The sequence below is a fragment of the Equus przewalskii genome, chromosome 1, assembly GCF_037783145.1.
Source record: "Equus przewalskii isolate Varuska chromosome 1, EquPr2, whole genome shotgun sequence".
Lineage (NCBI taxonomy): Eukaryota > Metazoa > Chordata > Mammalia > Perissodactyla > Equidae > Equus > Equus przewalskii.
Window position 1 is genome coordinate 147,760,005 of NC_091831.1, and position 27,034 is coordinate 147,787,038.

Sequence of the window (27,034 nt, forward strand, 5' to 3'; positions counted from 1 at the left end):
GACCCACAACGAAGAATATACAACTATGTACCGGGGGGCTTTGGGGAGAAAAAGGGAAAAATAAAATCTTAAAAAAAAAAAATGGGCAAAGGACTTGAATAGACTTTTCTACAAAGAAGATATATCAATGGCCAATAAGCAAATGAAAAGATGCTCAACATCCCTAATCATTAGGGAAATGAAAATCAAAATTGCAGTGAGATATCACCACACACCCATTAGGAAGACTACTATCAAAAAGGCAGAAAATAACAAGTGTTGGCAAGGACACAGAGAGCCACAGGTACTGCTATTGCTGCTGTGGTTTCTTGCCAACACTCAGAAATTAAGGAAATACCAAATTTCAGTAGAGGTTAAGAAGCAGTGTTCTACAAGTTGCCCTTTATCCCTTTTCTGAGGCAGCCCTATCCATACTTGAACATCTCTTTTTAAAAAATTCTTCCTTCTAGGGGGCTGGCCCCGTGGCCGAGTGGTTAAGTTCGCGCGCTCCGCTGCAGGCGTTCCAGTGTTTCGTTGGTTTGAATCCTGGGTGTGGACATGGCACTGCTCATCAAACCACGCTGAGGCAGCGTCCCACATACCACAACTAGAAGAACCCACAATGAGAAATATACAACTATGTACTGGGGGGCTTTGGGGAGAAAAAGGAAAAAATAAAATCTTAAAAAAAAAAAAAACAACTCTTCCTTCTAGGGGCTGGCCCCGTGTTAAGTTCACACACTCCGCTTCAGCAGCCCAGGGTTTCGCCAGTTTGGATCCTGGGCGTGGACATGGCATCACTCGTCAGATGCTGAGGTGGCATCCCACATGCCACAACTAGAAGGACTCACAACTAAAATATACAGCTATGTACTGGGGGGATTTAGGGAGAAAAAGAAAAAAAAAAGAAGAAGAAAAGAAAGATTGGCAACAATTGTTAGCTCAGGTGCCAATCTTTAAAAAAAAAAAAAAAAAACAATTCTTCCTTCTGTTGAACTGAAATATCTCCATGATCCTCACTGCAAAATTCTTTTCTACATGACAGACTTTCATATATTTGAAGATAAATCTCTAACCCATAGTCTTTCTTCTGACTTTTGCTGAACTGCGTATTACCCAGTTCTTTCAAAATCTTCCTTATAGGGTGAAAAGGGGAGTTTAATGGGTATACAGTTTCAGGTTTACAACATGAAAAAGTTCTGGAGATCGTTTCACGACAATTTGAGTATACTTAACACTACTGAATTGTATACCCAAAAACGGTTAAGATGGTAAATTTTACACTGTTTTTCACCACAATAAAAAAAATCTTCCTTATGATAATGATTTACGGTTTTCAGTGCCCTCAAACTTCTGGTTACTTTTTTATAAATGTACTCTAGTGTATCTCTGGGATCCAAAATGAAATGTGGTTCCCAAGACGTGTTCTCTTTAGCACAGAGTACGATTACCACTATTCTTACTCTAAATGATACATTTCTGTCCTTATGGCCTGATAGTACACTACTTTGGGCTGAGGACAGGGGTGCTGCAGGCCAGGCAGTCATAGTGCACAGTGGCTTCATTTTAGATTTACCCTTAGAGCTTGTTCCTACGTGTTGTTGGACACAAGTGCAGTACTCTAGTTTATCCCTATGACATTCATTTTGTTAGATTTAGTCTGGCTTTTTTCAGCCCATCAGATCTCTTTTGATTCTGAATCTGTGGTCTCTTGTATTCACTATGCTTCTAGGTTTACAGTCAACCAGAAACTTGATATATTTGCTTACTACAACTTCAATGAAAGTCATTGAGGAAAAAAAACAGGAAGCTGAAGACCTGCAGCATCGTCCTGGGAACCTCTTTCTGGTGTGATGCAAATGTACATCTTTTGGGTTATATTCTAACCTATTGCTCCATTGTATACAAGACAATACTGAGGGGCCGGCCCTGTGGCCAAGTGGTTAAGTTCGTGCGCTCCGCTTCGCCGGCCCAGGGTTTCACCAGTTCGGCTCCTGGGCACAGATATGGCACCCTGCATCAAGCCACGCTGAGGCAGCATCCCACATGCCACAACTGGAAGGACCCACAACTAAAAATATATAACTATGTACTGGGGGGCTTTGTGGAGAAAAAGGAAAAATAAAATCTTTAAAAAAAAGAGAATACTGAGAAAGACCTCATTAAATGTGTTCCACAAGTCTATTTTACATCAACAAATACGAAGGAAGAAATATGCAAACAGAAGCACATGAATTTCTCAACTGGCCTCCCCAATGTAATGTTCGTTGTTTTTTGGTTTTTGTTATTTTATTTTTTATTTGGAATAATTAGAGATTCACAGGAAGTTGCAAAAAAATATACAGGAAGGTCCCATATACCCTTCACCAACCTCCCCTGGTGGTAACATCTTGCATAACTATAATATACCATCAAAACCAGGAAATTGACAGTGGTACAATCCACAGAAGTTATTCATATTTCACTGTGTGTGTGAGCGTGTGTGTGTGTGTTAGTTTTATGCAATTTTATCACCTATGTAGTTTCGTGTAACCACCACCAGATTCAAGACACAGAGCTGTTCCACAGCCACAGGGCTCCAATGTTACATCCTAGTATTTAATGTGTAACAAAGAAGCATATCTATTCCTGTATCACAAAGTTGTTTTAATATTTCGTTAAGTGTATTTCAGTATAATTGGTTTCCTTTATAGTCTTATGTATTTTATTTTATGCATTCAAAAACATTCTGAGATGGGATGGATAGGATTCACTAGACTGCCAAAGGAATTCACGACTTAAGAAAAGTAGAGCCAGGCTGAGGATATTCAGGTAACAGGTTTATGCTAGACTTGACGACCTTTGAAGTCTCCTCTAATCCTGGATTAGAAAAGCAAGCATAGTTTCACAGAGCACAGAATGTCCCTTAACTGTCTTCTCCTTAGCCAGCCCACTGCATTCACGGACGCTCTCCCTCCCCTCTGCAAAGCGTTCCAACTGATGTGGCGGCCAACGGCACACTTGTAGCTCAGGGCTCCTTTGAGTGTCTACTCCACCAGCTGAGCTGGATGCCTATCGAGAGTCAGGTGTGTCAACTGCCCTAGAACTGTCTGTGCTATCTGTACTTTTAATAAAACTATATAATTGAATAAAAAGTGAAACGTGAAAAGAAAGTCACTGTTTCTATTAAAATTAGATTGACTACTTCTGAAAGACTCAAAATTGAGTCACTGAAGAAAACCAAAATTGTTGCTAAAGTAAGTGTATCAGGACAACTGTAAAAGATGGAGGAAAAAATGTAAACACCAGAAAGGTTTTATTCTGAGAATGCTTAACAGGTATGTTTAAGTTCTCTTTCCACTTAAAAGAAACTGCAACCAGAAACCTTAGGCTATACATTACAGATGTGCTCTCTGCAAAAACGTCGCACAACTCTCATCAGCAGACCTTTACTAAAATAAAACAAAACAAGTCTTGGTCCTACATCAAAAGACTGGCCAGTGAATGTGTTTTTAAATATTTTAAGGTAAAATAAAATGTTAAACCATGTATCCTTTTCTATGATTCTACGCTACAGCTGACTTTTAAAATTAGTGACCAACTCCTGGTCTGACAACATGGAAGAAGAAAATTTCTACTATACTAATGTCAGAATCAGGCAAACATGTCCTAAATATATGCCAAAACCCTTAAAACGTTAGACACAAGGCTTTGGCTCAGTCTTTAGTCTTGAATGAAGACAGTGGAATTCACTAATAAAGCATCCAACAAATTTGAGAACAACTCATTAGAGTTCTACTTTCTTCTATATTCAGTTTTGTTTGTACTTAAGTTTTCCGCTCTTTATCAAGGTACACGATCTTGTGGTAAAGAAGATCGGTATTTTATTATTTTGGTTCAAAAATTTTCCCTGTTCTGTATAACAATACTTATTTCAGTGCTTCTCAAACTCTTTACCTGAAATATCAACAGAGGAGTGAACTCATGCTCCTAGAGACAGGGAGATGGGGGGATATGGTGAAGGGCCTCAAATTAAAAGTTTAAGTCTCATGTACCATTTTTCAAATGTATATGAATTTGGCATTATATGCTATAATTTATCCATATTTGTTTCACTATTAAAAAGCCTTTTTCTTTAAATCATCCAGTAAAAACTTGATGGGCTCCATTTATTCCGTGGTTTCACAGCCCTCTCAATACCTCTGTGTACCCTTGTAATAGAAGCTTGGGCTCAATCAATGCAATACAATTTCAATTTTGACTTGTCTTGAACGAAAAGAGAAGTGTTGTAAGGGATTGGGCAATATCATACACGAACCAACAAGGGCAGAGGGAAATCTAACAAGTATCCAAGGAAAGGAGGCGAGAGGCATGGGGACAAAAATTAAATCTTGCACTAACGCAGCTGCCTACTCCTACTTAAGTCATATCCAATATCCATCAAATTCTAAAATGGGCTGAAGATTGCCCCTATTCCTTACAGGAGGGGCTGGGTCTTTTTTCACTGTTGTCACTCTAGCACTTACCACAGTGCCCGGCACACAAGAGGCATTCTATGAATTATAAGGATAATATTAGAAGCTAACTCATATTGCCAGGCACTGTTTGAGGTACTTGAAATATATTAACTTATTTAATACTCACAACATCCCCATGTGAAAACCCTTAATATCCCATTTTACAGAAGAAAAAATTGAGGCCCAAAGATTTTAAGTAACTTGCCCAAAGTGACATGGCCAAAAAATGGCAGAGCTGGGATTCAAACCCAGCCAGTTTAGCTCCAGGGTCTAAGCTCTAACCACTATGGTCTTGTAAATGCTTGTTCAATGAAGGAATGAATGCATAAAGAAATGATTTGTAAGAAATGAAAAGCAAATATTTTAAGCCAGAAGACCATCTCCTTACAGTGCAGTTTGTTGCTTCGGCTGTTGAGTGGTTCTGGTCCATTCACATCTTTGCTCTTTTCATTATCCTCAATGGGTCGGAAATGAGCCAAAGTTCTCATGAATCCACGGAAGTTTACCTGGTCCTCTCTGATTGGGAAATATAATAGACAGAACACTATGTCAATCAGGGTGATTATTTCTTATGAATTCAATATACTGGCAACAGTTTTAGCTAGAGTGGCTTGAAAGTCCATTTATAATGAGGTCTCTTTCCACATGCATTATACTTTAGGGCTCGTAAACTATCTTCATTTAAGCCTCACTCCACCTTGTGAGGTAGGTATTGTTAGTCCTACTTTATAAATGATTAGCAGACTTAGAGAGGTACCAGGACTTACCAAGGTCAGAGTCACCTATTGAATTTACTTCTCTTTTCCCAAAGAGGATTTTGAGTGGCACCAGGGCTATGCTATCAGGCAAGCCAGGACTTGAACTCACTGCTTCAGACTCTGCAGTGAGCAGCAAGTTAGTCATTTCAACCCAATGACTCCCCACCTACCTCCCACGTCTACCCTGCAGTGATGTATAGCTATGATATTTTAAGGTTAAGGCATATTATGGAAAAGCTGCTTTGAAAATAAAGTTTATTTAGTTACAAAAGCAATAACTACATTTTTGGAAATGTGCAAAAAAGAAAAGTAGAAGGAAAAATACCACTCCTAGTTCTACCAATCAATTACAACCACTGTTAGCATATTTTTTTCCAGTAACTTTTCTATGCTTTTTAGATAACTGTGAATATACTGCATATGTAATTTTGTATTCTGTTTTTCTTTTAAACTTCTAGGCATGTCTCCAATTAATATAAACCCTGAAACATTTCAAATGTCTGCATAATAATTGTATGGCTGTATCATGATTTTATTATCCGTTCATAACTGGATAGATTTTTCCCCCCACTTATCATGACCATGATGTTTTCAAAGACCTCTTTGTGTATAAAGCTTTTTTGGTACTTAAGATTAGAGAAAATCTTTTTATTGCACCACAGGCTAACCAGTAACCCTATAAGAAATAATTCTAAAACTTGAAAGAAAGAAGAATGTTCTTTAACATAAAAAAGAATGTCCCACGTGACATAGTTATTTATCTAGGCAGTCATGGAAAGAACAGGTTACCTGGTTCCTGCAGCTACCTAAAAATAAATCCCAATCTTTGTGTGTCCCATCGAATAGATGACGTATGTGGGGTCTCTTAAGTGCCATGCCAGGTAGACATAGAGATCAGAGACCTCCTAAAGGTAGAGTTCCAAGGCTAGCTCGTTAGACCACTGTACTCAAAACAATGACCTTTAGTTCTTCAAGGTAGCTAAACTGCTAATGGAGCAGTATCTCATAAAAAATGTGAGTTAAGATCTGAGGACTTGAGCAATGCAGAATAAGATGTGAGTCATATGCCCGAACAAACAGGTTAATAAGTACATATGTTACTGGCATAATGTCTCTGAGTAAAAGGAAACTAAATATCAATGTTCCACTTTCAAATCCCATTCTTGAAAAAAAAAAATTCTACCTGCACAAGACTAGAGAAGAAATAAAACACCCAGAAGCCAAACATCTGTATCTGATTAGAGCAAGAAGCAGAGGTACAGCCCACTAGGATCTTAGCAGTGTAGCCCAGCACGGGCCTCGGCTTCCATATGTACCCCCGCCCAGTGTGCTTAGCAGATCGGCGGATAGGATGGCGGGCGATACTGGAGTCATGACAAAGGTGGTGTAGCCTTATAAAACAGCTTTCCACAGCTGCTGCTTTAAGTAATCAATAGTGACTACGAAACTCTGAACAAAAAGTTGGCAAAATGACTCTACTGGGTTTACTTTTCATTGCAAAAGGTTTGGATACAGAGCATAACTGTGAAAGTTATCTCTGGACAGGGCTCGGTCTTTTAGCACTCAGCAGGGGCTGAAAGAGGAAGAAAAAATGGAAGAACTCAGCAAAAAACCACACCTGAAACAAACAGGGCAGTTCAGGGAGAGAAACGGGAAAATGAGGGAGGGTAGAAGATTACTCATGGTTAACATGAAACTGAAGAGAGCAGGTCTCAGTCTGATTCGATTCCTGCCTTCACATAAACTGGCTAGTCTTTTCCCTCTGACGGTCGCTCAAGTTTACTGAGCGCCCAACTTCTCAACTTGCAAATTCCTTTGCTCTCAATGCACAGTTCTAAAATTTCCTCTCCGGGCACTTTATCTGATAGTGTCCTCCTGACGCTTAGTCTCATTATTAAGAATTGGCAACCATGTAACTTTTTAAAGTCCTTTGGGTCATACAGACAAGTCACTAGGAACCAGGAAGAGATTGTGAAAGAGATTACTTAAATAAGATTACATGATAAGATTTACTCATGAAAACATACCTAATCAAATCAATAAACATTTACTCAGTACTTTGAAGGCAGCGTATTAGGTAGTAAATCATATCAAAAGCTTAGTTCTACATTAGACAAACCCAAAACTATTTAAGAAAGTTATGTGTGTGGCGAGGGGAAGTGTATGCTTAGTCAATGTCGTGAAAGAAATATAAAGGCTGCAGGGGAAATGTTCTAGGTTAAAGGAGTCTAAAGAGGCATGACAACTGACCCAGACTGGATCCCGTATTGGAGGGGAAAAGCGCTATAAAGGAGATTATTGGATGAATTGACAAAATTGGAATATGAGTCAAATACTAGAATAACTGAGAATGGGGGAAACAGGTAAAGGAGGTCAAAGGGTACAAACTTCCAGTTATAAGATAACAAGTTCTGGGGAAGTGATGTACAGAATGGTGACGATAGTTGTAAGAGTACCATATTGTATATCTGAATGTTGCAATGAGACTAGATCATAAAAGTTCTCATCATAAGAAAAAACTAACTAGGTGAGGTGATAAATGTGTTAACTAATCTTATTGTGGTAATCATTGTGCAATATATGCACATATAAAATCACTATATTGTACACCTTAAACAATGTTATGTCAATCATATCTCAATAAAGCTAGAAAAAAAGAATAAAATACAGGGGCTGGCCCCGTGGCTGAGTGGTTAAGGTCGCGCGCTCCGCTGCAGGCGTTTCAGTGTTTCGTTGGTTCGAATCCTGGGCGCGGACATGGCACTGCTCATCAAACCACGCTGAGGCAGCGTCCCACATACCACAACTAGAAGGACCCACAACGAAGAATACACAACTATGTACCGGGGGGGCTTTGGGGAGAAAAAGGAAAAAAATAAAATCTTTAAAAAAAAAAAAAAAAAGAATAAAATACACACTATTTTATATTAATATTATTACTGCATTTGATAAGTACTCTAAGTATAAATTACACACTAGATTTCAAAGACATAAAAAAAGAATGTAAAGTATATTAATTTTTAAATATTGATTACATATTGAACGATAATATTTTGGATATACTGGGTTAAATAAAATATATATTGCCAAAGTTAATTTAACTTGCAAAATATTAATAATATATAACAAGAGATGCGTCTGGATAAAAGATATACAGGTATTCTTTGTACTATTTTCAATCTTTTGCAACTTTTCTGTAAATTTGAAATTATTTCCAAATAGAAGTTTTTAAAAAGTTTAGTTTCACATCAAAGATAAACAGAGATTAAAGATGAAATTTTGAAGATGGGCTCATATACCTATTTGAAGTCTAAAATGGGGAGGACAGTAGAACAGAAGAGATAATTCTAAATATGAACAAGTTAGGAATGCCCAATATAATCAGAAGGATCATGGTGTGAGATGACCCAACCAATATCATTATTCTAGATTAGCTTTGGAAAGGAAGCCCAACAAAACCATGAGGACTCACCCCTCTGGAAAGAAGGCATTGATGATCCGGTCCCCCAATGGGTTGATGGCAAGTTCTGGAATCCGCTGGAAATCTTCCCGGCTGCCAAGAGAATCACCTTGAGTTAGAGACCAGTGGCCCTTAGCATGAACTCCTTCAGTCATACAAAAGTACAACCTAGCAAGAATATGACCTCCTGGAATTTACTTCTGTGGCAAATTAAATTAAACAATTGCAAAGAATAGCACTTTAATAGCTGCCAAGTGTTTCTTGCACCAGCTCAGGAGTGGAAGAAGCCAGATTTGACCACGCCACATTCCAGTGAATTCAGCACACAGGTTATGTGAATAAAACAACTGACAAGTAAATACTAAGCTGTCCCTGTAAATGATTCCTTGAACATTACCATTTTGTACTTAGTTATTAAGTTTGGAGAGTGAACAGCAAAGGCAAAGTATCAAACACCACAGAGCTTGAATAAGGGAGCAAAAACTCAGAGGGGCCTCGGTACCCTTGGTAAGAAGATCTACAGCACCTATGAATTGCAAGGAATTCTTAGACAATATTTACATCCAGGGAAAGAATAAAATGTGACAACTAACTGAGTTCCCTACTTCCTTGCTCTGACTGGCTCTCTCCGTTGCCTTCTACAGACTAGAGTGGAGAAGTATTTGACCCTTGAACTCGGCAAGAACAGCCATCCTCCCACAACCTGGAAGTTACGTTGAAGTGAATATTATTAGTGAGCATTCACTGTTTACACATCATGTCCTGCTCTAACTCTGTTTGTACACATTATCTCACTTCTTCATGCCAACGTTTTATCTATCCTCTTTTAGAGCCAAGGAAACTGAAAGTCAGTGAGATAAAGTAACTAGCCCAGTGCTACAAAGCTAGTAAGTGGCAAAACTGCGATTTAAATCTGAGTCTGCAGGTCCAAGCATATGTTCTTTTCTTTTTTTGAAAAACCACATTTCTTTCCCATATTAAAGTTTTTGAAACAAAGGTGCTCCCCTAAAAAACGTTCAAGAAGTATTTTTTAAAAACTTCTTGGTTGATATTCTCTGCCAAGAATATAAAGCGGTCTACAACATATCTGTGCTGTACTCTTCAAAAATATCAATGTCACGAAGGACAGAGAAAGGCAGGATTGTTCCAGATCAAACAGGATTAAAGAAACATACAATTGAACTCCATGTATGATCCTAGACTAGGAAAAAAATTGCTATGAAGAACATTACTGAGCCAACAGGTAAAAAGGGAATATGGGATCATTATAGAATATGGGATATTATATAATAATACTGTATCAAAAGGCTAAATTTCTTGATTTTGACATGAGAATGGCCTTGTTACAGGAAATACACACTGAAATAAGTGGCAAAATGTTAGCAACTGGTAAATCTGGGTATCAGGTATGTATCTTTGTATTATTCATGTAACTTTTCTGTAAGTTTGAAATTATTTCCAGATAAAAAGTAAAAAAAAAAAAAAAAAGGAATATAAACTTGAATAAATCTGATTCCTGCCTTCAAGACATTTATTAATAGAAGAGAGAAAACCTCCACCCGCTTTGTACTAAATGCTAATGAAATGTCCCTATCTTACCCTGGAGCCTTCGACATTCTGTTCCTCTTGTGGTTTAACCTTTACACGGTGCTTAATTAATTCAACAAGCTTGTCTCCACCACATCTGGTGGTGACACAGGTAGAAACTGACCTAGGGGGCTGAGCACAAAGCTCTGGAACAATAACTTTGGGTTCTAATCTTCCTTGATCACTTAGGGTAATAATTTTTATAGCAACGAATGAACCAGAAGAAGCCACTCATAAGATAACTGGATTGCTTAAGATGATAAAACATAAAGGAAATTACTGAAATCCTGATTATTTAACTTAACAAACATGTTCTAAGCTCTTATTATATAATTTGTTTTATAATACAAAGTCCACATTGTCACCAAAATGTAGCTTCTCTTGTTTGACAGAGATTGAGAAACAGTAACCACTCCCTTTTAAATGAAGATCAAGGCTGATTTGAACTGCATGGCCACATACCTCAGATTAATGTCTAACAAACTTAAGTCATTTTAGCTGAGAAAGGCACAGTTTAAATACCAAGTCCCGTATCAAGTAGTGAGTGCGCAGCCTAGCCTGAAATCCTCCCGTCTCACTAAGGGATCTAGTCTGGGATTTCCAAGGGACCTAAACCCTGTTCTTTGACAATTTTTAACTCTACTCTTAGAATTTATTGCATATACAATGTAGTTCTATAAGATAAAGGGGAATACTGTTGATTGTATCAAAATTAAAATGAAAGAGTATAAAAAATAGTTTATAGGGGCTGGCCCTGTGGCCAAGTGGTTAAGTTCACGCGCTCCGCTTCGGTGGCCGAGGGTTTTGCTGGCTGGGATCTTGGGCATGGACCTGGCCTGCTCATCAGGCCACGCTGAGGCGGCGTCCCACATGCCACAACTAAGAAGGACCCACAGCTAAGGATATACAAGTATGTACTGGGGGAATTTGGGGAGAAAAAGCAGGGGAAAAAAAAAGATTGGCAACAGTTGTTAGCTCAGATGCCAATCTTAAAAAAATAAAAGTCTGTAAACTGTTAAACAATATACAAACAGTTTACTATCATTATTAGTTGTTCTAGAGTAGAATGGAGATCATCGGGGCAATTTCTCTAAAACTTAGCTTCTTGAATTTGTCCACCAACATAAACTGAACAGAGAAAAATACTCCAAGCAGCCCACACACAAGTGGAAGATTTGTTCAAAATGTAGATGTGTGTGTACTCATGAAAAAGCATACCAATATTATACTCTACCCTCATATTATATATAGGAAAATCTTCCTGGAAGATTTCTTTTTTTCCTGAGGAGGATTGGCCCTGAGCTAACATCTGTTGCCAATCTTCCTCTATTTTATATTTTGCTGCCACCACAGCATGGCCACTGACAAGTGGTGTAGGTCTGTGCCAGGGAACTGAACCCAGACCAGTGAAGTGAAGCATGTTGAACTTGACCACTAGGCCACTGGGGCTGGCCCTGGAAGATTTTTTAACAAAAGATATTATTACTGGTGGGAGGCAAGTCCATGTACAGAACTATGTATAATGGCATTCTTTGTGGCTAAGAAATTCCCAATGAGGTGCAGACATGGCACTGCTTGGCAAAAGCCATGCTGTGGCAGGCGTCCCACATATAAAGTAGAGGAAGATGGGCACAGATGTTAGCTCAGGGCCAGTCTTCCTCAGCAAAAAGAGGAGGATTGGCAGCAGTTAGCTCAGGGCTAATCTTCCTCAAAAAAAAAAAAAAAAAAAGAGAGAGAGAGCGAGAGAGAGAAATTCCCGATGAAAAATGGTTTTCCAGACATTCACAGGCAGAGAGATACTCTGAAAAACCAAAGTTTGAGAGACCTTTAGTAATCAGAGTGCCAGCCCTCTACACTGATCTTCACTGTGCAAGTCTCTTTTCTTACTCAGAGATTCGGCCTAACAGTTAACTGCTTATATTTCAAGGATCCAGGGTCAATGCTTAGATGACTTAGACATAATGAGGACTTTAAAATCTGTTAATAGGACATATCTGCAGGAACATATTCAATTAAGAAAACCATTTCCATATTTAAGCAGTATAACAGAGATAAATCATTTATTTCTATTTATTTCTATTTATCAACATTGAAATGACAATAATTTCCACTATCTAAAGCATTTAATATTTTAAATTAAATTGATAGGATAATTTTGCTATTGTTTTGATACTCGAATTCTCTTCATATAAAGTGTCAATAAGTGCTAAATCCAGTCTTTGCCAGCTGTTTTAGTGTTCTAGGGCCAGACTGGAATATTTGCAAGGCTGCATCTGACTTTTGGTTGAGAATGGTGGGCACATACACGTTTCCCTCCTCTCTTTCTCTAAAACCCCCTGAAATGCCAGCAAAAATGTATACATGGGAATACATCTGTGATATAATCAACCAGGGTGGTAGGAGTGTACTAGTAGACAAGGGATTCTGACAAACTCTGCAAGTCAAAGAATAGACACAAATGTAATAACAATAAGTCATAGCAGAGGGCCCATGAAAAGGCTGCAGCAGAATTGAGAGCCACTCTGCCCTGCAGAGTCTCAGCAAGGCACCACCCTCAGAACTGCCACGTGAGGGAAGCAACATTCAGGGTAATTAATTAAAGGAACTTTTATTAAAGAATGAGCCAGCTGCCCACTGCTGCCAGCATCCACCTCAAGAATATAAAACCATTTGTCCCCAGGATAAAAATGGAGAGCTACTATGGAAAGAAACGGAAAGATCTACCTGGGCAGGGCTTCAACCGAGTGTGGGGGGTTGGCCACCCCCGGGAACATAATCCTTTTACCTCGGGAAGAGTGTTGCAAATCTGTCGCCTCGCTCCCTCACCATACACCCTAATGGGAGGTCTACCAACTTCTTGGCCCTGCTCAGAGTATGGAGGGCTTGAAGTCAGCTCTTCCCTCCAGGGAAAGACCTGTGGAGAAACCGACCACAAACAAACCCATGCCAGTTTTCTACAGTAATCCATCCAGGCCTTTTGATAAATATGAGCGGACAACCAAGGCTCATCAGGTACTGTGGGAAAATCAATAGCACAAAAGAGTAGAATCAAGATGAACAGAGATAATAATTCAGGAAACAAAAGAGAATTCTGAAAGATTCCAATAAGTAATCCAATAAACATTTGTTAAGTTTTTGCATCTGTAAAACAAAAATAAGCTACTATGATAGAGCAGAGGTCAGAGAACAAGAAAGGTTCTTGGAAATTAAAAATATGATTGTGGACTAAATACAGAAGTTCAGCAAAAGGACTGAAAAATAAATTTAATGCTATCTTTCAGAAAGCACAGGAAAAAGTCAAACAATCAGAAAATATGACAGAAAAGTTGAGTCCTGGTGGTCCAACAGCCAGCCAACAGAAATGCCATAAAGATCAATAACAAAAGCGGGGGAGGAAATAATCAAAGAAATAACAGAAGGAAACTTCCCAGCTGAAGGACATACTGTTAGATTAAGAAGGTTCACCTAATACTGAGCAATGAACAATGAAAAATAACCCATAAAAAGGTACATCTTTGTGAAATTTCAGAACATCAAGAGGAGGTACTTGAAGCTTTCAGAGAGGGAAAAAAAGATTATTTACTAAAAGAACGAGAATTAGATTCGCATCATGGTTCTCATCTGTGAAACTCCATTCTGGAATGACTGATACCACTGCGGACAAAGTAAGTGCTTGTCAGGACACTGAAATCACCTGTCCTCTGGATAAAGTCAAACAAGAAAAGGAACCTCAAAAGTAATTAGTGTTTAAGCAGATAAATGGCTACCATTCAGGACACAATCTCCTAAAAATTACAGGTAATCGTGTCTTAAGTGATATGAAACAACACAGCCAACCAGCAACTCCCAGTAGTAGTAACTTCCTTGCAGAGTTGAGCTGGTCTGTACTCTCCCCTGTAGTCAACTTAACCTGCCTGATTTAATATCCAGGAATATTTTTCATCATGGTATTATTTGAAAAAAAGTAGTATCTGACAAAGACCCAATATTAAAAGTGCTCAAAGCAGAGGATATTTTTTAAGTAAACTTTTATTGAAGTATAACATACATACAGAAAAGAGCGCAAATCACAAGCATTCAGCATGATGGATTTCCACCAAGTAAAGACTGTAACCAAATGAAGGGCCCAAATCAAGAAACTCATACTATCAGTACCTAGACACTTCCTTCACGCTTCCTTTGTCTTTACCTGCTCCGCTCCCCAAAGGGCAATCATTATCCTTCTAACACCATAGATTAGATCAGCACAGAGGATATTTAAAAAAAAGAAACCATCTTTGTGGCAGATGCTGACCAGGCTCTCATCTTGACCTGACCTACAAAGGACCATTTCAGGACTCCTTACAGAACCCAGCTGCCTTTTCAGAAGCTTTTCAACAGCAGTGGTAGAAATATTTCACTCAAAATCATGGCATCTGAAGAAAGTAAGGTTTATGAGGTTAGAGTATATATTTATATTCTATGAAATACCAATCTGAAGAGATGGTCCGTGTAAAAGGGAGTCTACAGGGAAACAGCAAGTCAATTTGGCAAATACTGTTTACAATACTCCTCTCTTGAAGATGCCCAATTCACTTGAGCATACTAAAGATGCTGAGCAATCCTGTAATAAAGAAGTTTCCCAAGCTTTTCACAAAGTTTTAGTGGGTAACTTTTTTTCTTTGTCTTTTTAACACAACACTTATTGGTAGATCAAGGAACTACGGGTTCCATAAAACATAGTTTGGGGTGAATCTGTGAAAGCATTTTGCAGAAGCTCCATTTCTAACCAAAGCCTTCCACAGTTCCTGTTTTACATTCCCACTGGGACTGACACTACGAAGGAATACAGAATGCCTTGGACAGTACACTGTATAGCCTCTTACTCTGTACTTTTTGGCTTCAGGCCCCAGACATGGAGGATCTTGGAAGAGAAAACTGAAGAACATGTAGAAGGGAAAATATTTCTCCTAATAAGCTTCTAAAGAAAGTGGACTCTGTTCACGGTAATAAAAGACTGGAGGTCACTTGTATTTGGCTGAGTAACCTAACGGGTTCTGGAAAGGTCAAAACAGGTCTTGAACTAAGTTTGGCATTAAACACTGGAGAGAGCTAAATCGCTCTGTGCTACAGAAGAATTCAGAGTTCACCAGGTAATCTCTAAGGCTGGAGGGAGCAGAAGAGAAGATGGGGTTGGGGGTGAAGGGAAGACAATCTTACAAGATGGCCAGAGTTAGGAGGGGCAGCCAGTGTGAAATCCCTGAGAGTGAGTGGGTCCAAGAAAATGATTTACATATAATATGCTAGTTGTTCACTATGTAGTACAACGGGGCAATTTCTTCTTATACTCAAAGTGGCTTGGAGTTTCTCCCACATTTTAACCTACATCACGATGGAGATCAAAGAACAGATTTCAGACCTGGTGCTTTGTAAAGCTGAATACAAAAGAATCAGTTAGATCCAGGTAATCATGAAATCAAAAAATTACTCCATCATTTCCTACCATGTCTTCTCCCATCAAGAATTTGTAGAAATGAGCACTGAGAACAGTGCCCAGCATATTATAGGTGCTCACTAAATACCTATCAAATGAGAGAGTGAGTTCACTGACTTTCCACAAAGTGTAAAATGGTGTTTTAGGGGTTGAGCAAATCTTATCTAGGTTTTAAGGATCAAGTATCATTAGCTAACACCTGGAAAGTTTTCACCCTTTCTAAGGAGAAACAGCTCCATTCACAAAAGCTTTTCGATTGCTTTCCAGCAAAGAGTAAAAGTAATTAAAACACACATACATTTACAAATCACCTACTTTCTACAAAGAAGAAAAGGACACAGAACTAATGTGAACTCTGTATCTTTACTTAGCAGTTAAATCTGAATTTATGAGGATGTAATACCAAACTCAAGTAAATTATTCAAGTACTGGAGCTGAAGGAAAAAAAAATAGAGATTTCTAGTCTGGTTTATATTTCAAGGGCAAATTTACATAGTCTCTTCAACAAATGGTGCTGGGACAGGTGAATACCCACATGCAAAAAAATAAAAGTTTGACTCTTACTTCATACCATATATATCTATATATACATATACATACACACACATATATACACACACACATATACATATACACATTTTGTACATATATACAAAAATACATTAACTCAATGAACCAAAGACCTAAATATATGAGCTAAAACTATCAAACTCTTAGAAGAAAACATACAGGTAAATCTTCATGACCTTGGATTTGGCAATGGTTTCTTAGATATGACACCCAAAGCCCATGGACCAAAAGAAAAATTAGATAAATTGGACTTTATCAAAATTTAAAACTTTTGTGCTTCAAAGAACACTATAAAGAGAGTGAAAAGACAATCCACAGAACAGGAGAAAATATTTGCAAATCATATATCTGCTAAGAGTCTAGTATATAGAACATAAAAAGAACTCTTACAACTCAACAACGAAAAGACAATCCAATTAAAAAAACAGGCAAAGGACTTGAATGGGCATTTCTTTAAAGAAGATATACAAATGGTTAAGCAGCACACGAAAAGATGATCAACACCAATAGCCGCTAAGGAAATGCAAATCAAAACCACAATGATATACCACTCACACCCAGTAGGACAGCTAGAATCAAAAGACAGATAGTAAGTGTTGGTGAGGATGTGGAGAAGTTCGAACCCTCACACACTGCTGGTGCTGGTGGGAACATGAAACAGTACAGCGGCTATGGAAAACAGTTTGGTGGTTCCTCAATAAATTAAGCATAAAACTACCACATGACCCACAATTCTACTCCTAGATATATGCCCAAAAGAATTAAAACATATGTCCACACAAAAATGTTCGTAACAGCACTATTCATAATAGCCAAAAGGTGTAAACAACCCAAATGTCCACCAACTGATGAATGGATAAACAATATGTGGTATATGCAGGCAATGGAATATTATTCAGCCATAAAAAGTAATAAAGTACTGATACATGCTATAACATGGAAGAAACTTGAAAACATCATGTTAAATGAAAGAAGTCAGTCACAAAAGGCCGCACACTGTATGATTCCACTTATACGAAATGTCCAGAGAGAGAAAAGAATGTAGATTAGTGGTTGGAGCAACCACTAAGGAGCAACCACTAAGGAGGAATGACAGGTGACTGCATAACAGGTATGGGGTTTCCACCTGTGGTGATGAAAATGTTCTGGAACTGGATAATGGTAATGGTTACACAACATTGTCAATGTGCTTAATGCCACTGAATTGTACACTTAATATGGTAAATTTTATGTTATGTGTATTTTGCCTCAAAAAAAAAAAGAAAAAGCACAAGGTGGTCTTTCCACACAGTAGGTATTCCACAGTTGTTGACTTTAATGACTGTGCAGCATGCTGTTGGTCAATTCCAGCTTCCAGTGATGGCAGATTTTGCCCTGAACAAACATGGCTCTATGGATTTACCGGCATTCTCTAGCTCTTCTGCCTGAGGATTAGGTACAAAGGCTTAGCAACTATATTCCTTTCCCCTTTATGCTGCATCCCACCCCTGTGCTAGAAGCCCTCCCAAGAAGTCCTAAACTGCTTCCCGTCAGCCACCAGAAAGGCAAACAGCTTCATTCTATAGCTGTCAATCAAAGCAGTACAAAAGTAACAAAAGACTGCTACTAAGAGTTAGGTTGGGAGGTGGTGACCAGGAGAGACTCCCTTTGACTATGATAAGACTATTACAAATATGAAATGATACAGCATCACATTACTCTGAAATCATATAGTACTGACTCTAGACCAAAGTTTGTCAACTTTGGCACTTTTGACATTCAGGGTGGAATAGTTCTTTGTTGCAGGGGGCTGTCCTGTGCATTGTAGGAGGTTTAAAAGCACTCTTGGCCTCTACCTCCTAGACATCAGTAGCATTTCCCAGTCGTGACAATCAAAAATGTCTCCATGTTGCCACTGAGGGGCAAAATAACCCTCAGTTGAAAACCACTGCTCTAAACTAAAATATTGAACATCTTACCTAACATTAATACATATAAAGTGATGTACCCTAGGGCTACGAGTTGGGGTGGAAACAGAGGAGAGAGGATAAAACAACCTAGACCATCTTGGATTGCTATGGGTCAACTTTCTAAATGCTGATATGTTTGGGAAAGGGCTGTGGGAAAACTCAAGCAGAGAGAGCTGAAATTCTCAAAAGTATGTTCCTAGGACCAGAACAACGGCCACCCAAAAGAAGGGAGCTGGAGTAAAGCAGTAAGAACCGAGTGATAACTGTAATGCCATTGTTCTGCTTCTTTAACTCCCTCCTGGATCAGTGATACTCAAAGATGAGTAAAGAAATGGTCCCTGCTGTTGCGGCCACCCAGTGGAGCAGTGGTTGAGTTTGCATGCTCTACTTCAGTGGCCTGGGGTTCACAGGCCTGGATCCTGGGTGCAGACCTATGCACTGCTCATCAGGCCATGCTGTGGCAGTGTCCCACATACAAAATAGAGGAAGACTGCCACAGATGTTAGCTCAAGGCCAATCTTCCTCACCCGCCACCTCCCTCCCCACCCCAAAAAAGAAATGGTCCCTGTTCTCCACATGCTGGATGCCTACCATGTCTCCCCTTGGGATAAAGGCAGCTACTCAGACATTGCCAGGAAATAAAGGAACTGCCTACCTGAGGGTCCCGTTCTCTCCTTTGTCCAGGCTGGTGAACCGGCTGTAGAGGCGAGTGATCTGACTGTGGGAAACTAAAAACACAAAGTTAGTCCAGTTGTAGAAGTCACCCTCCACTCAAACAGAACCTGAGTGTAGCCCTTTAGAAGCCAGCTGCCCTTCTGGTCCCAGCCCACTATTAAATGCTTCAAAGTGAGTAAAATGGGGAGATGTCTCAACTCTAACTGATTTCTAGAGTATCAAGGCAGAAAGTTTAAAACCTAAAGAACAAAAGAAGTTGGAAAATAACTAAATCAAGAGCAATCAAAACTGACTCTCAGGAATGAAGTCTAGGCTAAATTAAGACTATGTGTTAAATGCCAGGTGGTTAAGATTTAACAAAACAAAGCTAAATTTAGTTTAAGGGGAAATTGTGAACCTTTCACCTTTCAGTGCCCTGACTTAGAGGCTATAAAAATGCATGCTTTGATTAAAACCACACACCTATGAATCAGTTTGATGTTTCCGGCTGGCACTGGTGGGTAGCTAACTTGTACTGAATTAAAGACTGGGGTACATCAAAGAGATTCTGTTTTTTAAATCTAGTTTACTCCTTTACCAAGCATTAGTGGCTTTATCTTTTCCTTTGCGACTGATCTTTGGGTAAAAGATCACGACAGCCTTGGGTCAGCCTCTTTTCTCAGACTGCATGAGCTCCACTGAGTTCCCAATAAAGGAATGGGCTCCCAAAAAGCAAATTAGGCAATTTGTCAAATAGTCACGTTATCACCAGATGACATCTACAAGGAAGCTATCTTGCTCCTCATTTTGGATTAACTGAGGCACAAGCTGACAATTAAAATGAGGTAATAACCGCAGGTATAAAACTTTGAAAATGCAAAAAGGAATTTCTGGCAAACAGTTTAGCCTCAGCAGATTGGAGGTAGGAGGAAAAAAAAGAGTTATCAAAGGAGAAAAGACAACAGCCAAACAGGGTGTGGTAAGTGTGAACTTTGTCCTAGGCTGTACCTTCAGGAGTTTAAAGAGGTGGCCCAAAGAGTTCTGGTAGTCGTCTTCCTCCCCCAGCTTACTTGCAGTTTTAGGAACAATGGGACAAAGCAAACAGGGGCGCAGCAGGACGGCGGGGGGAGGAGGAAGTGAGTGGCCCAGAGTTAGGGTGAGAGGACACAGTAGGTGCAGCTGTGAACTCTCCGGCATCAGGTTTCACCACAAGCCCGGCTCCGTCCTGGACTAGCTCTCTAAGGAGAGCAGAGAGCAGAGAAGAAGCCAGAATCATTCCCAGCCAGGGGAGAGCCAGCAGGGGTCCAGGCACTGAGGAAGCAGTTGTGGACCTTTGTGCCAGCTAGGCGGGTGGCACAGTTCCGTGTAAAGAGTATGCTCTTGTGAGGGTCAGGTTGACAGACTCTGACTCCATTCAGGGCACCACCGCTTGCCAGTGAGGGGTGAGTGCATGGGGTTATGGAGTGAACCAACTAAGTCCACGAGAGGAAAGTGCCTTCAAAGCGTCTGGCACACAGTGAGCACTCCAGGTTAGCTATTATCACCATCATCATCTTTACATCATGAGCCTGAAGGTACAGTTTTACTGCTGCACTAATTAATCTCCACCTTGCTCTTGATTCTGCCAGCCACAGCCGTCTTCTTCAGGAACCTGACCAGTTTACCCCGGCTTTGGCCTCAGGCCTCAAAGGCTGCCGTAGAACTAAAGTTCCCTTTAGTTTAACAAAAATAAGTCAGTTAAAGAATGACTAACTTTCCCAAAAGATTTTTTTTTTTTAAGATTTTATTTTTCCTTTTTCTCCCCATGCTCCCCCGGTACACAGTTGTGTATTTTTAGTTGTGCATCCTTCTAGTTGTGGCATGTGGGATGCCACCTCAGCATGGCTTGATGAGTGGTGCCATGCCCGTGCTCAGGATTCGAACTGGCGAAACCCTGGGCTGCTGAAGCGTAGGGTGCGAACTTCACTACTCTGCCGTGGGACTGGCCCCCCAAAAGATTTTTCGAAAAACCAAATTCATTCACAACCTCAACACCACTGTTTTCATTTCTGTTTATCCTATCTACTATCAGTGACAGGTACACTTTACCTAGTTGTAATAGTTTATTTTTCACTTATTTATGCATATTTTTTCTATATTGGAGTCCTTTTTAATAACTGCCTGATATTTAGTCCATTGGATCAGTTTTTAGTACTTAAGAGTATTATATAGTTCAGATTACTTTTCTTTAACAAGGAAAATGTTCAAATTGTATTTTTATATCAGTTTTTTTAATTTGAGAAAATAATGGATGCACGTGGTAAAAATGCAAATAGTACAAAAGTCTAAACAATGACAAGTCTCCCTAACAACTGAGTTCCCCAGGCTCCCTTGCCAGAGGCAGACACTATAACCAGTCTCTTGTGAATCCTTCTAAAAATTCCATACCTGTATATATAAGTATGTATAGTGATTTACACAATTTTAAAATTGGGAAGAACGTTGTCATCTAGTCCAACCTCTTCAACTAACACATGAACCATCAGACATCTTTCTAATTTAGATCATCATCTGAAGAAACTGGGCACTGAAACCTTTTACAGTTTGATTTTAATAATTCCCTTAGCAAGTACTGGTATGGCATTACACCTCATCTTTCAGGGGAAAAAAAAGATCAGTTTATGGCAGCTTGAGTTCATAATTTACCAATATGTTAAAAATAAATACATATGGGCTGATCTGGTGACGCAGTGGTTGGGTTCGCCCACTGTGCTTTGGCAGCCCAGGGGTTCAGTGGTTCAGATGCCAGGCACGGACCTACGCACCACTTATCAAGCCATGCTGTGGCGGGTGTCCCACTTATAAAGTAGAGGAAGATGGGCATGGATGTTAGCTCAGGGCCAATCTTTCTCAGCAAAAAAGAGGAGGACTGGTGGTAGATGTTAGCTCAAGGCTAATCTTCCTCAAAAAATAAATAAATAAATAAGTGGCCAAACCACCATAAAATTGCTGCCTTCCAGAATGAACTGGGTTATATGGAAATCAGTGGAGAAATATGCAGCCAAACGTCAACTTTTAACGTAACTCAATATGGTCACACCTCAATCTATCTCCTAAATTTCAGAGTTAATGTTATCATGCTATTGTTACTCTTTTATTTGTTAGCTCTGTTAACAAAAAAAAGAACAAAGAAAGAAAGATAGCTTTTATTTAGGGGCTAAATCCACTAGGACAAAGAATATAAAGCAACCTCCAAGGCATAGAGCTCAGAGCAAATTCACGGAGCACAAAGGTTACTGGAGCTGCCTGGAACGAAGGCAGGACAGGTTTCCAGTAAACTATTCCCACCAGAAGGCACGAGGCTAGCTGGACAGGGGTCCAAAACCTACACCACTCTTGGTAACCCAAAGGAAGTCTCAGTTGACACTCACTCTCAGAAAAGACTGTACACACGGACATGTTTTGAAGGAAGCTATATTTTTCTCCACAGGAGGGCAAATAATTATTTTATATTGTTGAACGATTACTTCAAAGACCCTGCTAATCCTCCTCCTTTCTATCATCACTGCCTTGTGCTCAGAGGAGGAAGTGCCAAGCACTAAGGAGGAATGGCAGAGGGAAGAATAAAAATGAAAAGGGAGGGGCCAGCCGCGTGGCCGAGTGGCCACTCGCTCTGCCTTTGGCGGCCCAGGGTTTCACCGGTTCGGATCCTGGGCGAGGACACGGCACTGCTCGTCAGGCCACGACGACGTTGAGGCAGTTGAGGCAGCATCACACATGCCACAACTAGAAGGACCCACAACTAAAAATATACAACTATGTACTGGAGGGCTTGGGGGAGAAAAAGCGGGGGCAGGGGGGAAAGAAGACTGGCAACAGTTGTTAGCTCAGGTGCCAATCTTTAAAAAAAAAAGAAGAAAAGGGAGTAAGAAAAAAGTTATTGTGCCCTTGCCTTTAATCCTAGATCTTAATGCAGAAGAAGAGATTGATGACCTAGGTAAGGCACACAAGTGCAACCAAAGGTAACTCTAGGTAAAGGACTGAGAAGTTGAAAACTGTACCCTTAACCACTCCTCCTGAACACTCGACACCCCAACATTTCCCGTTTCCTGATGAGAGGACTTTAAGAGCTGGCCTGCTCCCTTAGGGAATCTAGAGATTAAAAGAGACTTAAAAGACATTTAAAAAACCAAACTACCTCCCTATAACAAGGGAAAATTTGCATGGTAGATGATATTACAGAACTACAGTCAACTTTCTTAAGTGTGGTAATAGCATTGTGGTTATGTGGGAAAAATTCCTATTCCCAGGAGATACATGCAGAAGTATTTAGGGGCAAAGAGTTCCACTATCTGCAACTTTCAAATGGTTCATCAAAAAATACATATAAACAGACAAAGCAAATACAGCAAAATGTTAACAATCGTTGAATTAAAGTGGAAGGTATACGGATGTTCATCACACTATTTTAACTTTTCTGTATATTTGAAATTTTTCATCATAAGTTGGGGGGTAGGGAGTACAAAGCCTTACAAATCACTTAACCCAAAACCAGTCAAAGGTATTAGTTACATGTTTATTTCCATTTCAATAGGAGCCAGAAGACAGCAGGGTCTTCTGTAATGACAGAACCTTCAGGCACCATGGCCGGGCAGGTGAGGGCCATGAAGACGCCCTGCATTTTGAGGTAGTAGCAGCCTCAAGTTGAACTTCCACTTACGTTCTAGCCCAGGAAGTTATTCTCAAGCAATTGCCTTTGCCAGGCTTGTGCTCTGTGTTGCAACTGTAGAGAAACTCACACTAGTTCCTAGTATCATTACACCCTTTCAAGCAAACAAAACCTCACCAGCCTGTAGAACTCACCTCCTAAACCTGTTCAACACCCTCCCCATACCACACGACACATATCAGAAGATAGAGACTAAAAATAAATGAATCTGCACTCATTACTTCTCAGTTGGCATGAATTGTTTCTCACAGACTAAGTGGCTATTTTTTAAAAAAAAGGTTTTGAATAATTCACAGCCAGGTTATTGCTACATTTAGTGAATTAAGAGTGGAGATTACAGAAACTCCCAAGACACTAATGACCTTCCACCTAATGACAACTTTTATTCAAATGAGCTTTAATTTATGGAAATACTTAAGTGTGAAAGAATGTAATAGAACAAAGACAATACAGCAAACGTTTTATGCCAACATAAAGTGTTTTTAGACAGTGTTTTTTTTAAACTGTTAGAAACATCAGAATTTTTACTCCTTTAAAAGTCTTATTTCCTTAGAATTGGGAAAACATCATCTGTACTTGATTCCTAATCTAATGACACCTGAAAACAGGAAAGTATAAAATGCTGTCACCTCCCTAGTTAGATAGCCCTAGACATAGCTGTGTGTTTTTTTCAGGAAGATTAGTCCTGAGCTAGCATCCACCGCCAATCCTCCTCTATCTTGTTTGTGGGACTCCTGCCACAGCATGGCTTCACAAGCGGCGCTAGGTCCACGCCTGGGATCCAAGCCCGGGGCCTCCAAAGCCAAGTGCATAAACCCAACTGCTATGCTACCAGGCCAGCTCCTAGACAAAGGTTTTATAATAACTAGCAAATGCAAATGGTATTTTCCCAATAAGATGATTGTTATCTGTGGTTCAAATTAATAATAGCTAACACGTACCTGGCACTTATAATATACTATGCACTATTCTAAGTAGTTTACATAATTTATCTCATTTAATCCTCATAAGAATCCTATAAAGTAGGTACTATTATTATTCACATTTACAGATGATGAAACTGAGGCTTACGGTTAATTCTCACCTAGAATTACTTTTCCAAACATTTAGAGATTAAATTTCAAATTCCAGCTAAACTAGTCATATGTGAATTCTAATCAATTTAGACTTACAAAAAATAAGTTTAAATATAGTCAGAGCTTTCATATTGAATATAAAGTCAGTTTTCCTCAATTATGCTACATTTTCTTACTGGCCAAGGGAGTCATGAAATGTCTTTACAGTGTTCTTCACTTGAAGTGTTTCTGACTGATAGTTCCCCAAACTCTTAATGGAACAAGAAGCAGATGAAAACAAGGACAAATTCCACCTCTCTACCCCACCCTCAGGTATCTGTTGTTTTTATTCTTCCAAACCTTTTGCATCATGCTAAAATTACTGCTTTAAAATTCAACTCTGCTTATGGGCACTAACTGGATAAAGTGATGGCTCAACTCCCAAGGCAGAGGAATGACTGCATAGCAGCCTAGGGGAGAATGCTCCTGGAAGCCACCCAAAATGCCCTAGGTTACTTTATCCAAATCTAATCCGTTCATGCATGTATTAAGACCCAATTCCTGTCCTCCACAAGGCCAGCCCACAAGGACTCCGTCTTCCTTGAGTTCTGAAGGTGGGTGCCACAGAATTCCAGCTATCTAATGTATGATGCTAATCCTAACTCTTGTAGGCATCTTTTGGGACCATGTGCTTTGAGTACCAAGCATAGTACTGAATACAGACACTGGAAGATTCAAGAGGTACTTGTTTCATTAAGCTTTCTGGCTCAATATGTATGTTTGCACTGGTTGTGGTTGAGAATCTCCCTCAGGCTTGATTCACTTTTTGGCAACCAGAAAAATAGCTCTTCCAGGAGTACTTAATTCTGTTTGTCCACAAGTCATATAGTAAAATAACCCAGAGGTTTACAGCAATCCAGGACCTTTCATTTGGCTTAATGAAAATAAACCAGAATGGGATTACTGTTCCCTTCATACTGAGGCAAAAATAGCTTTTTCCTATCCTCACTATGGTTTACACTTCCTCCTTATATGACTTTTTATTTTAAGCACAAATGCTTTAATTCTGGTGTCACTTTAGACCTAAAGTGGTTCTTATATTACAAGCGTGGCCAGAGGTCATCGACACAAAATGGAATAAAATGCTTGCTGAATCCAAAGCGCCTATATTTCTCCTCTTGGAGTCAGATTAAGTCATTAAACGACCATAAGGTCAAGTGGCCAAACAAGTACTGCACATTGTAAACAGCTAACTATTTTCTGTCATTCACCCAAAATCACAAAAAGGATTGCATTTGTAGGTAGTGAGCTCATCATGGTTAAAGGTCTTTACGGAGAGATGTAAGGGCCATATGTTAGGGGATGCTGAAAGCATTAAACCAACCTGACAAGGGGTGGGCTGGATAAGATCCTTCCAACTTGACGATTCTAGAAAATTAAATTTTTCAGAAAGCATAGAGCAGCATTTAATTTACCTCAGGCCACAGCGGCCTGAGTAATTCTGTAGTTCCTCCAGCATCCTTCCATATCATCTGCATATGGGCCACGGAGTTACTTACGGGTCACCTCATTCTCAAAGACAGGTACCATAAAGAGATAAGAGCTCAGATGTTTAAATAACTCATATACAACACATGAGTCATAAAGGATTTCTGAGAAAACATTGTATGTGTTATCAAGGGCTAAACAAATGTGTGATGGAGTTTTACAGAGCTTCCGAATTCCCAAAGCCCTGTTACCCTTTTGTTCAGGTTAATAAGGAAGAGAAATAACCATAAAAAATCAGTTCCTAGTACAAATTCACACAGATTTTTGGAGCACACCCAATTTCCACAGAGACTGCATAAAATACACCAGCATAATAAAAATCAATATATCTGAAATTAGGACAGGAAGCATCCTCAGTGTAAGGAAAAAACTGGTGGTCACAGTATCCGTGCTTTTTCTCCCCAAGTTCAGAATGAAATTAGTCTCCTACTCTCCAACTCCTAATTTTTTAAAGGTACCCCATCACCAGGTTAGTCTTCCAAAGCCTTACTACACGATCTTGCTTTCTGGGTTTATTTTTCCAGTTGTGGCAAGGATTTGTTTGTGATTTCCCACAGCTGTCAGCGGTTTTAAGTCCTTTCCCAGAAACGTCACAGGAACGGACTGTTTTCTACAGGATCCATCCAGAGTTCCTGAATTTGAGGTTGGTGCGAGGAAAGATAAAGGAAAGGCGTTCGGGGACTTTCACGAGTAGGGGGAGAAGAAAAGAGAGGTGTCTGGGCTCTACGGGTGATCGCGACTCCCGCCTTTGAGAGGAAGGACAGTGCCACAAGAGCCAGTGCCCCGCTCCGGGTAGC

The 27,034-nt window shown here is 39.6% G+C and overlaps 1 protein-coding gene across 1 annotated transcript in view; it reads right to left on the reverse strand.

The window, feature by feature from the left end:
* The window catches only part of CHP1 (calcineurin like EF-hand protein 1), a 41,747-nt gene that overhangs the window by 14,286 nt on the left and 427 nt on the right, over positions 1–27,034 (reverse strand). The window contains exons 2-4 of the mRNA XM_008539888.2: positions 18,928–19,000; positions 8,706–8,786; positions 4,864–4,991 (exon numbers count right to left, since the gene is read on the reverse strand). Of these exons, the coding sequence (XP_008538110.1) occupies positions 4,864–4,991; positions 8,706–8,786; positions 18,928–19,000 (282 nt within the window). The remainder of the gene's footprint in view (positions 1–4,863; positions 4,992–8,705; positions 8,787–18,927; positions 19,001–27,034) is intronic.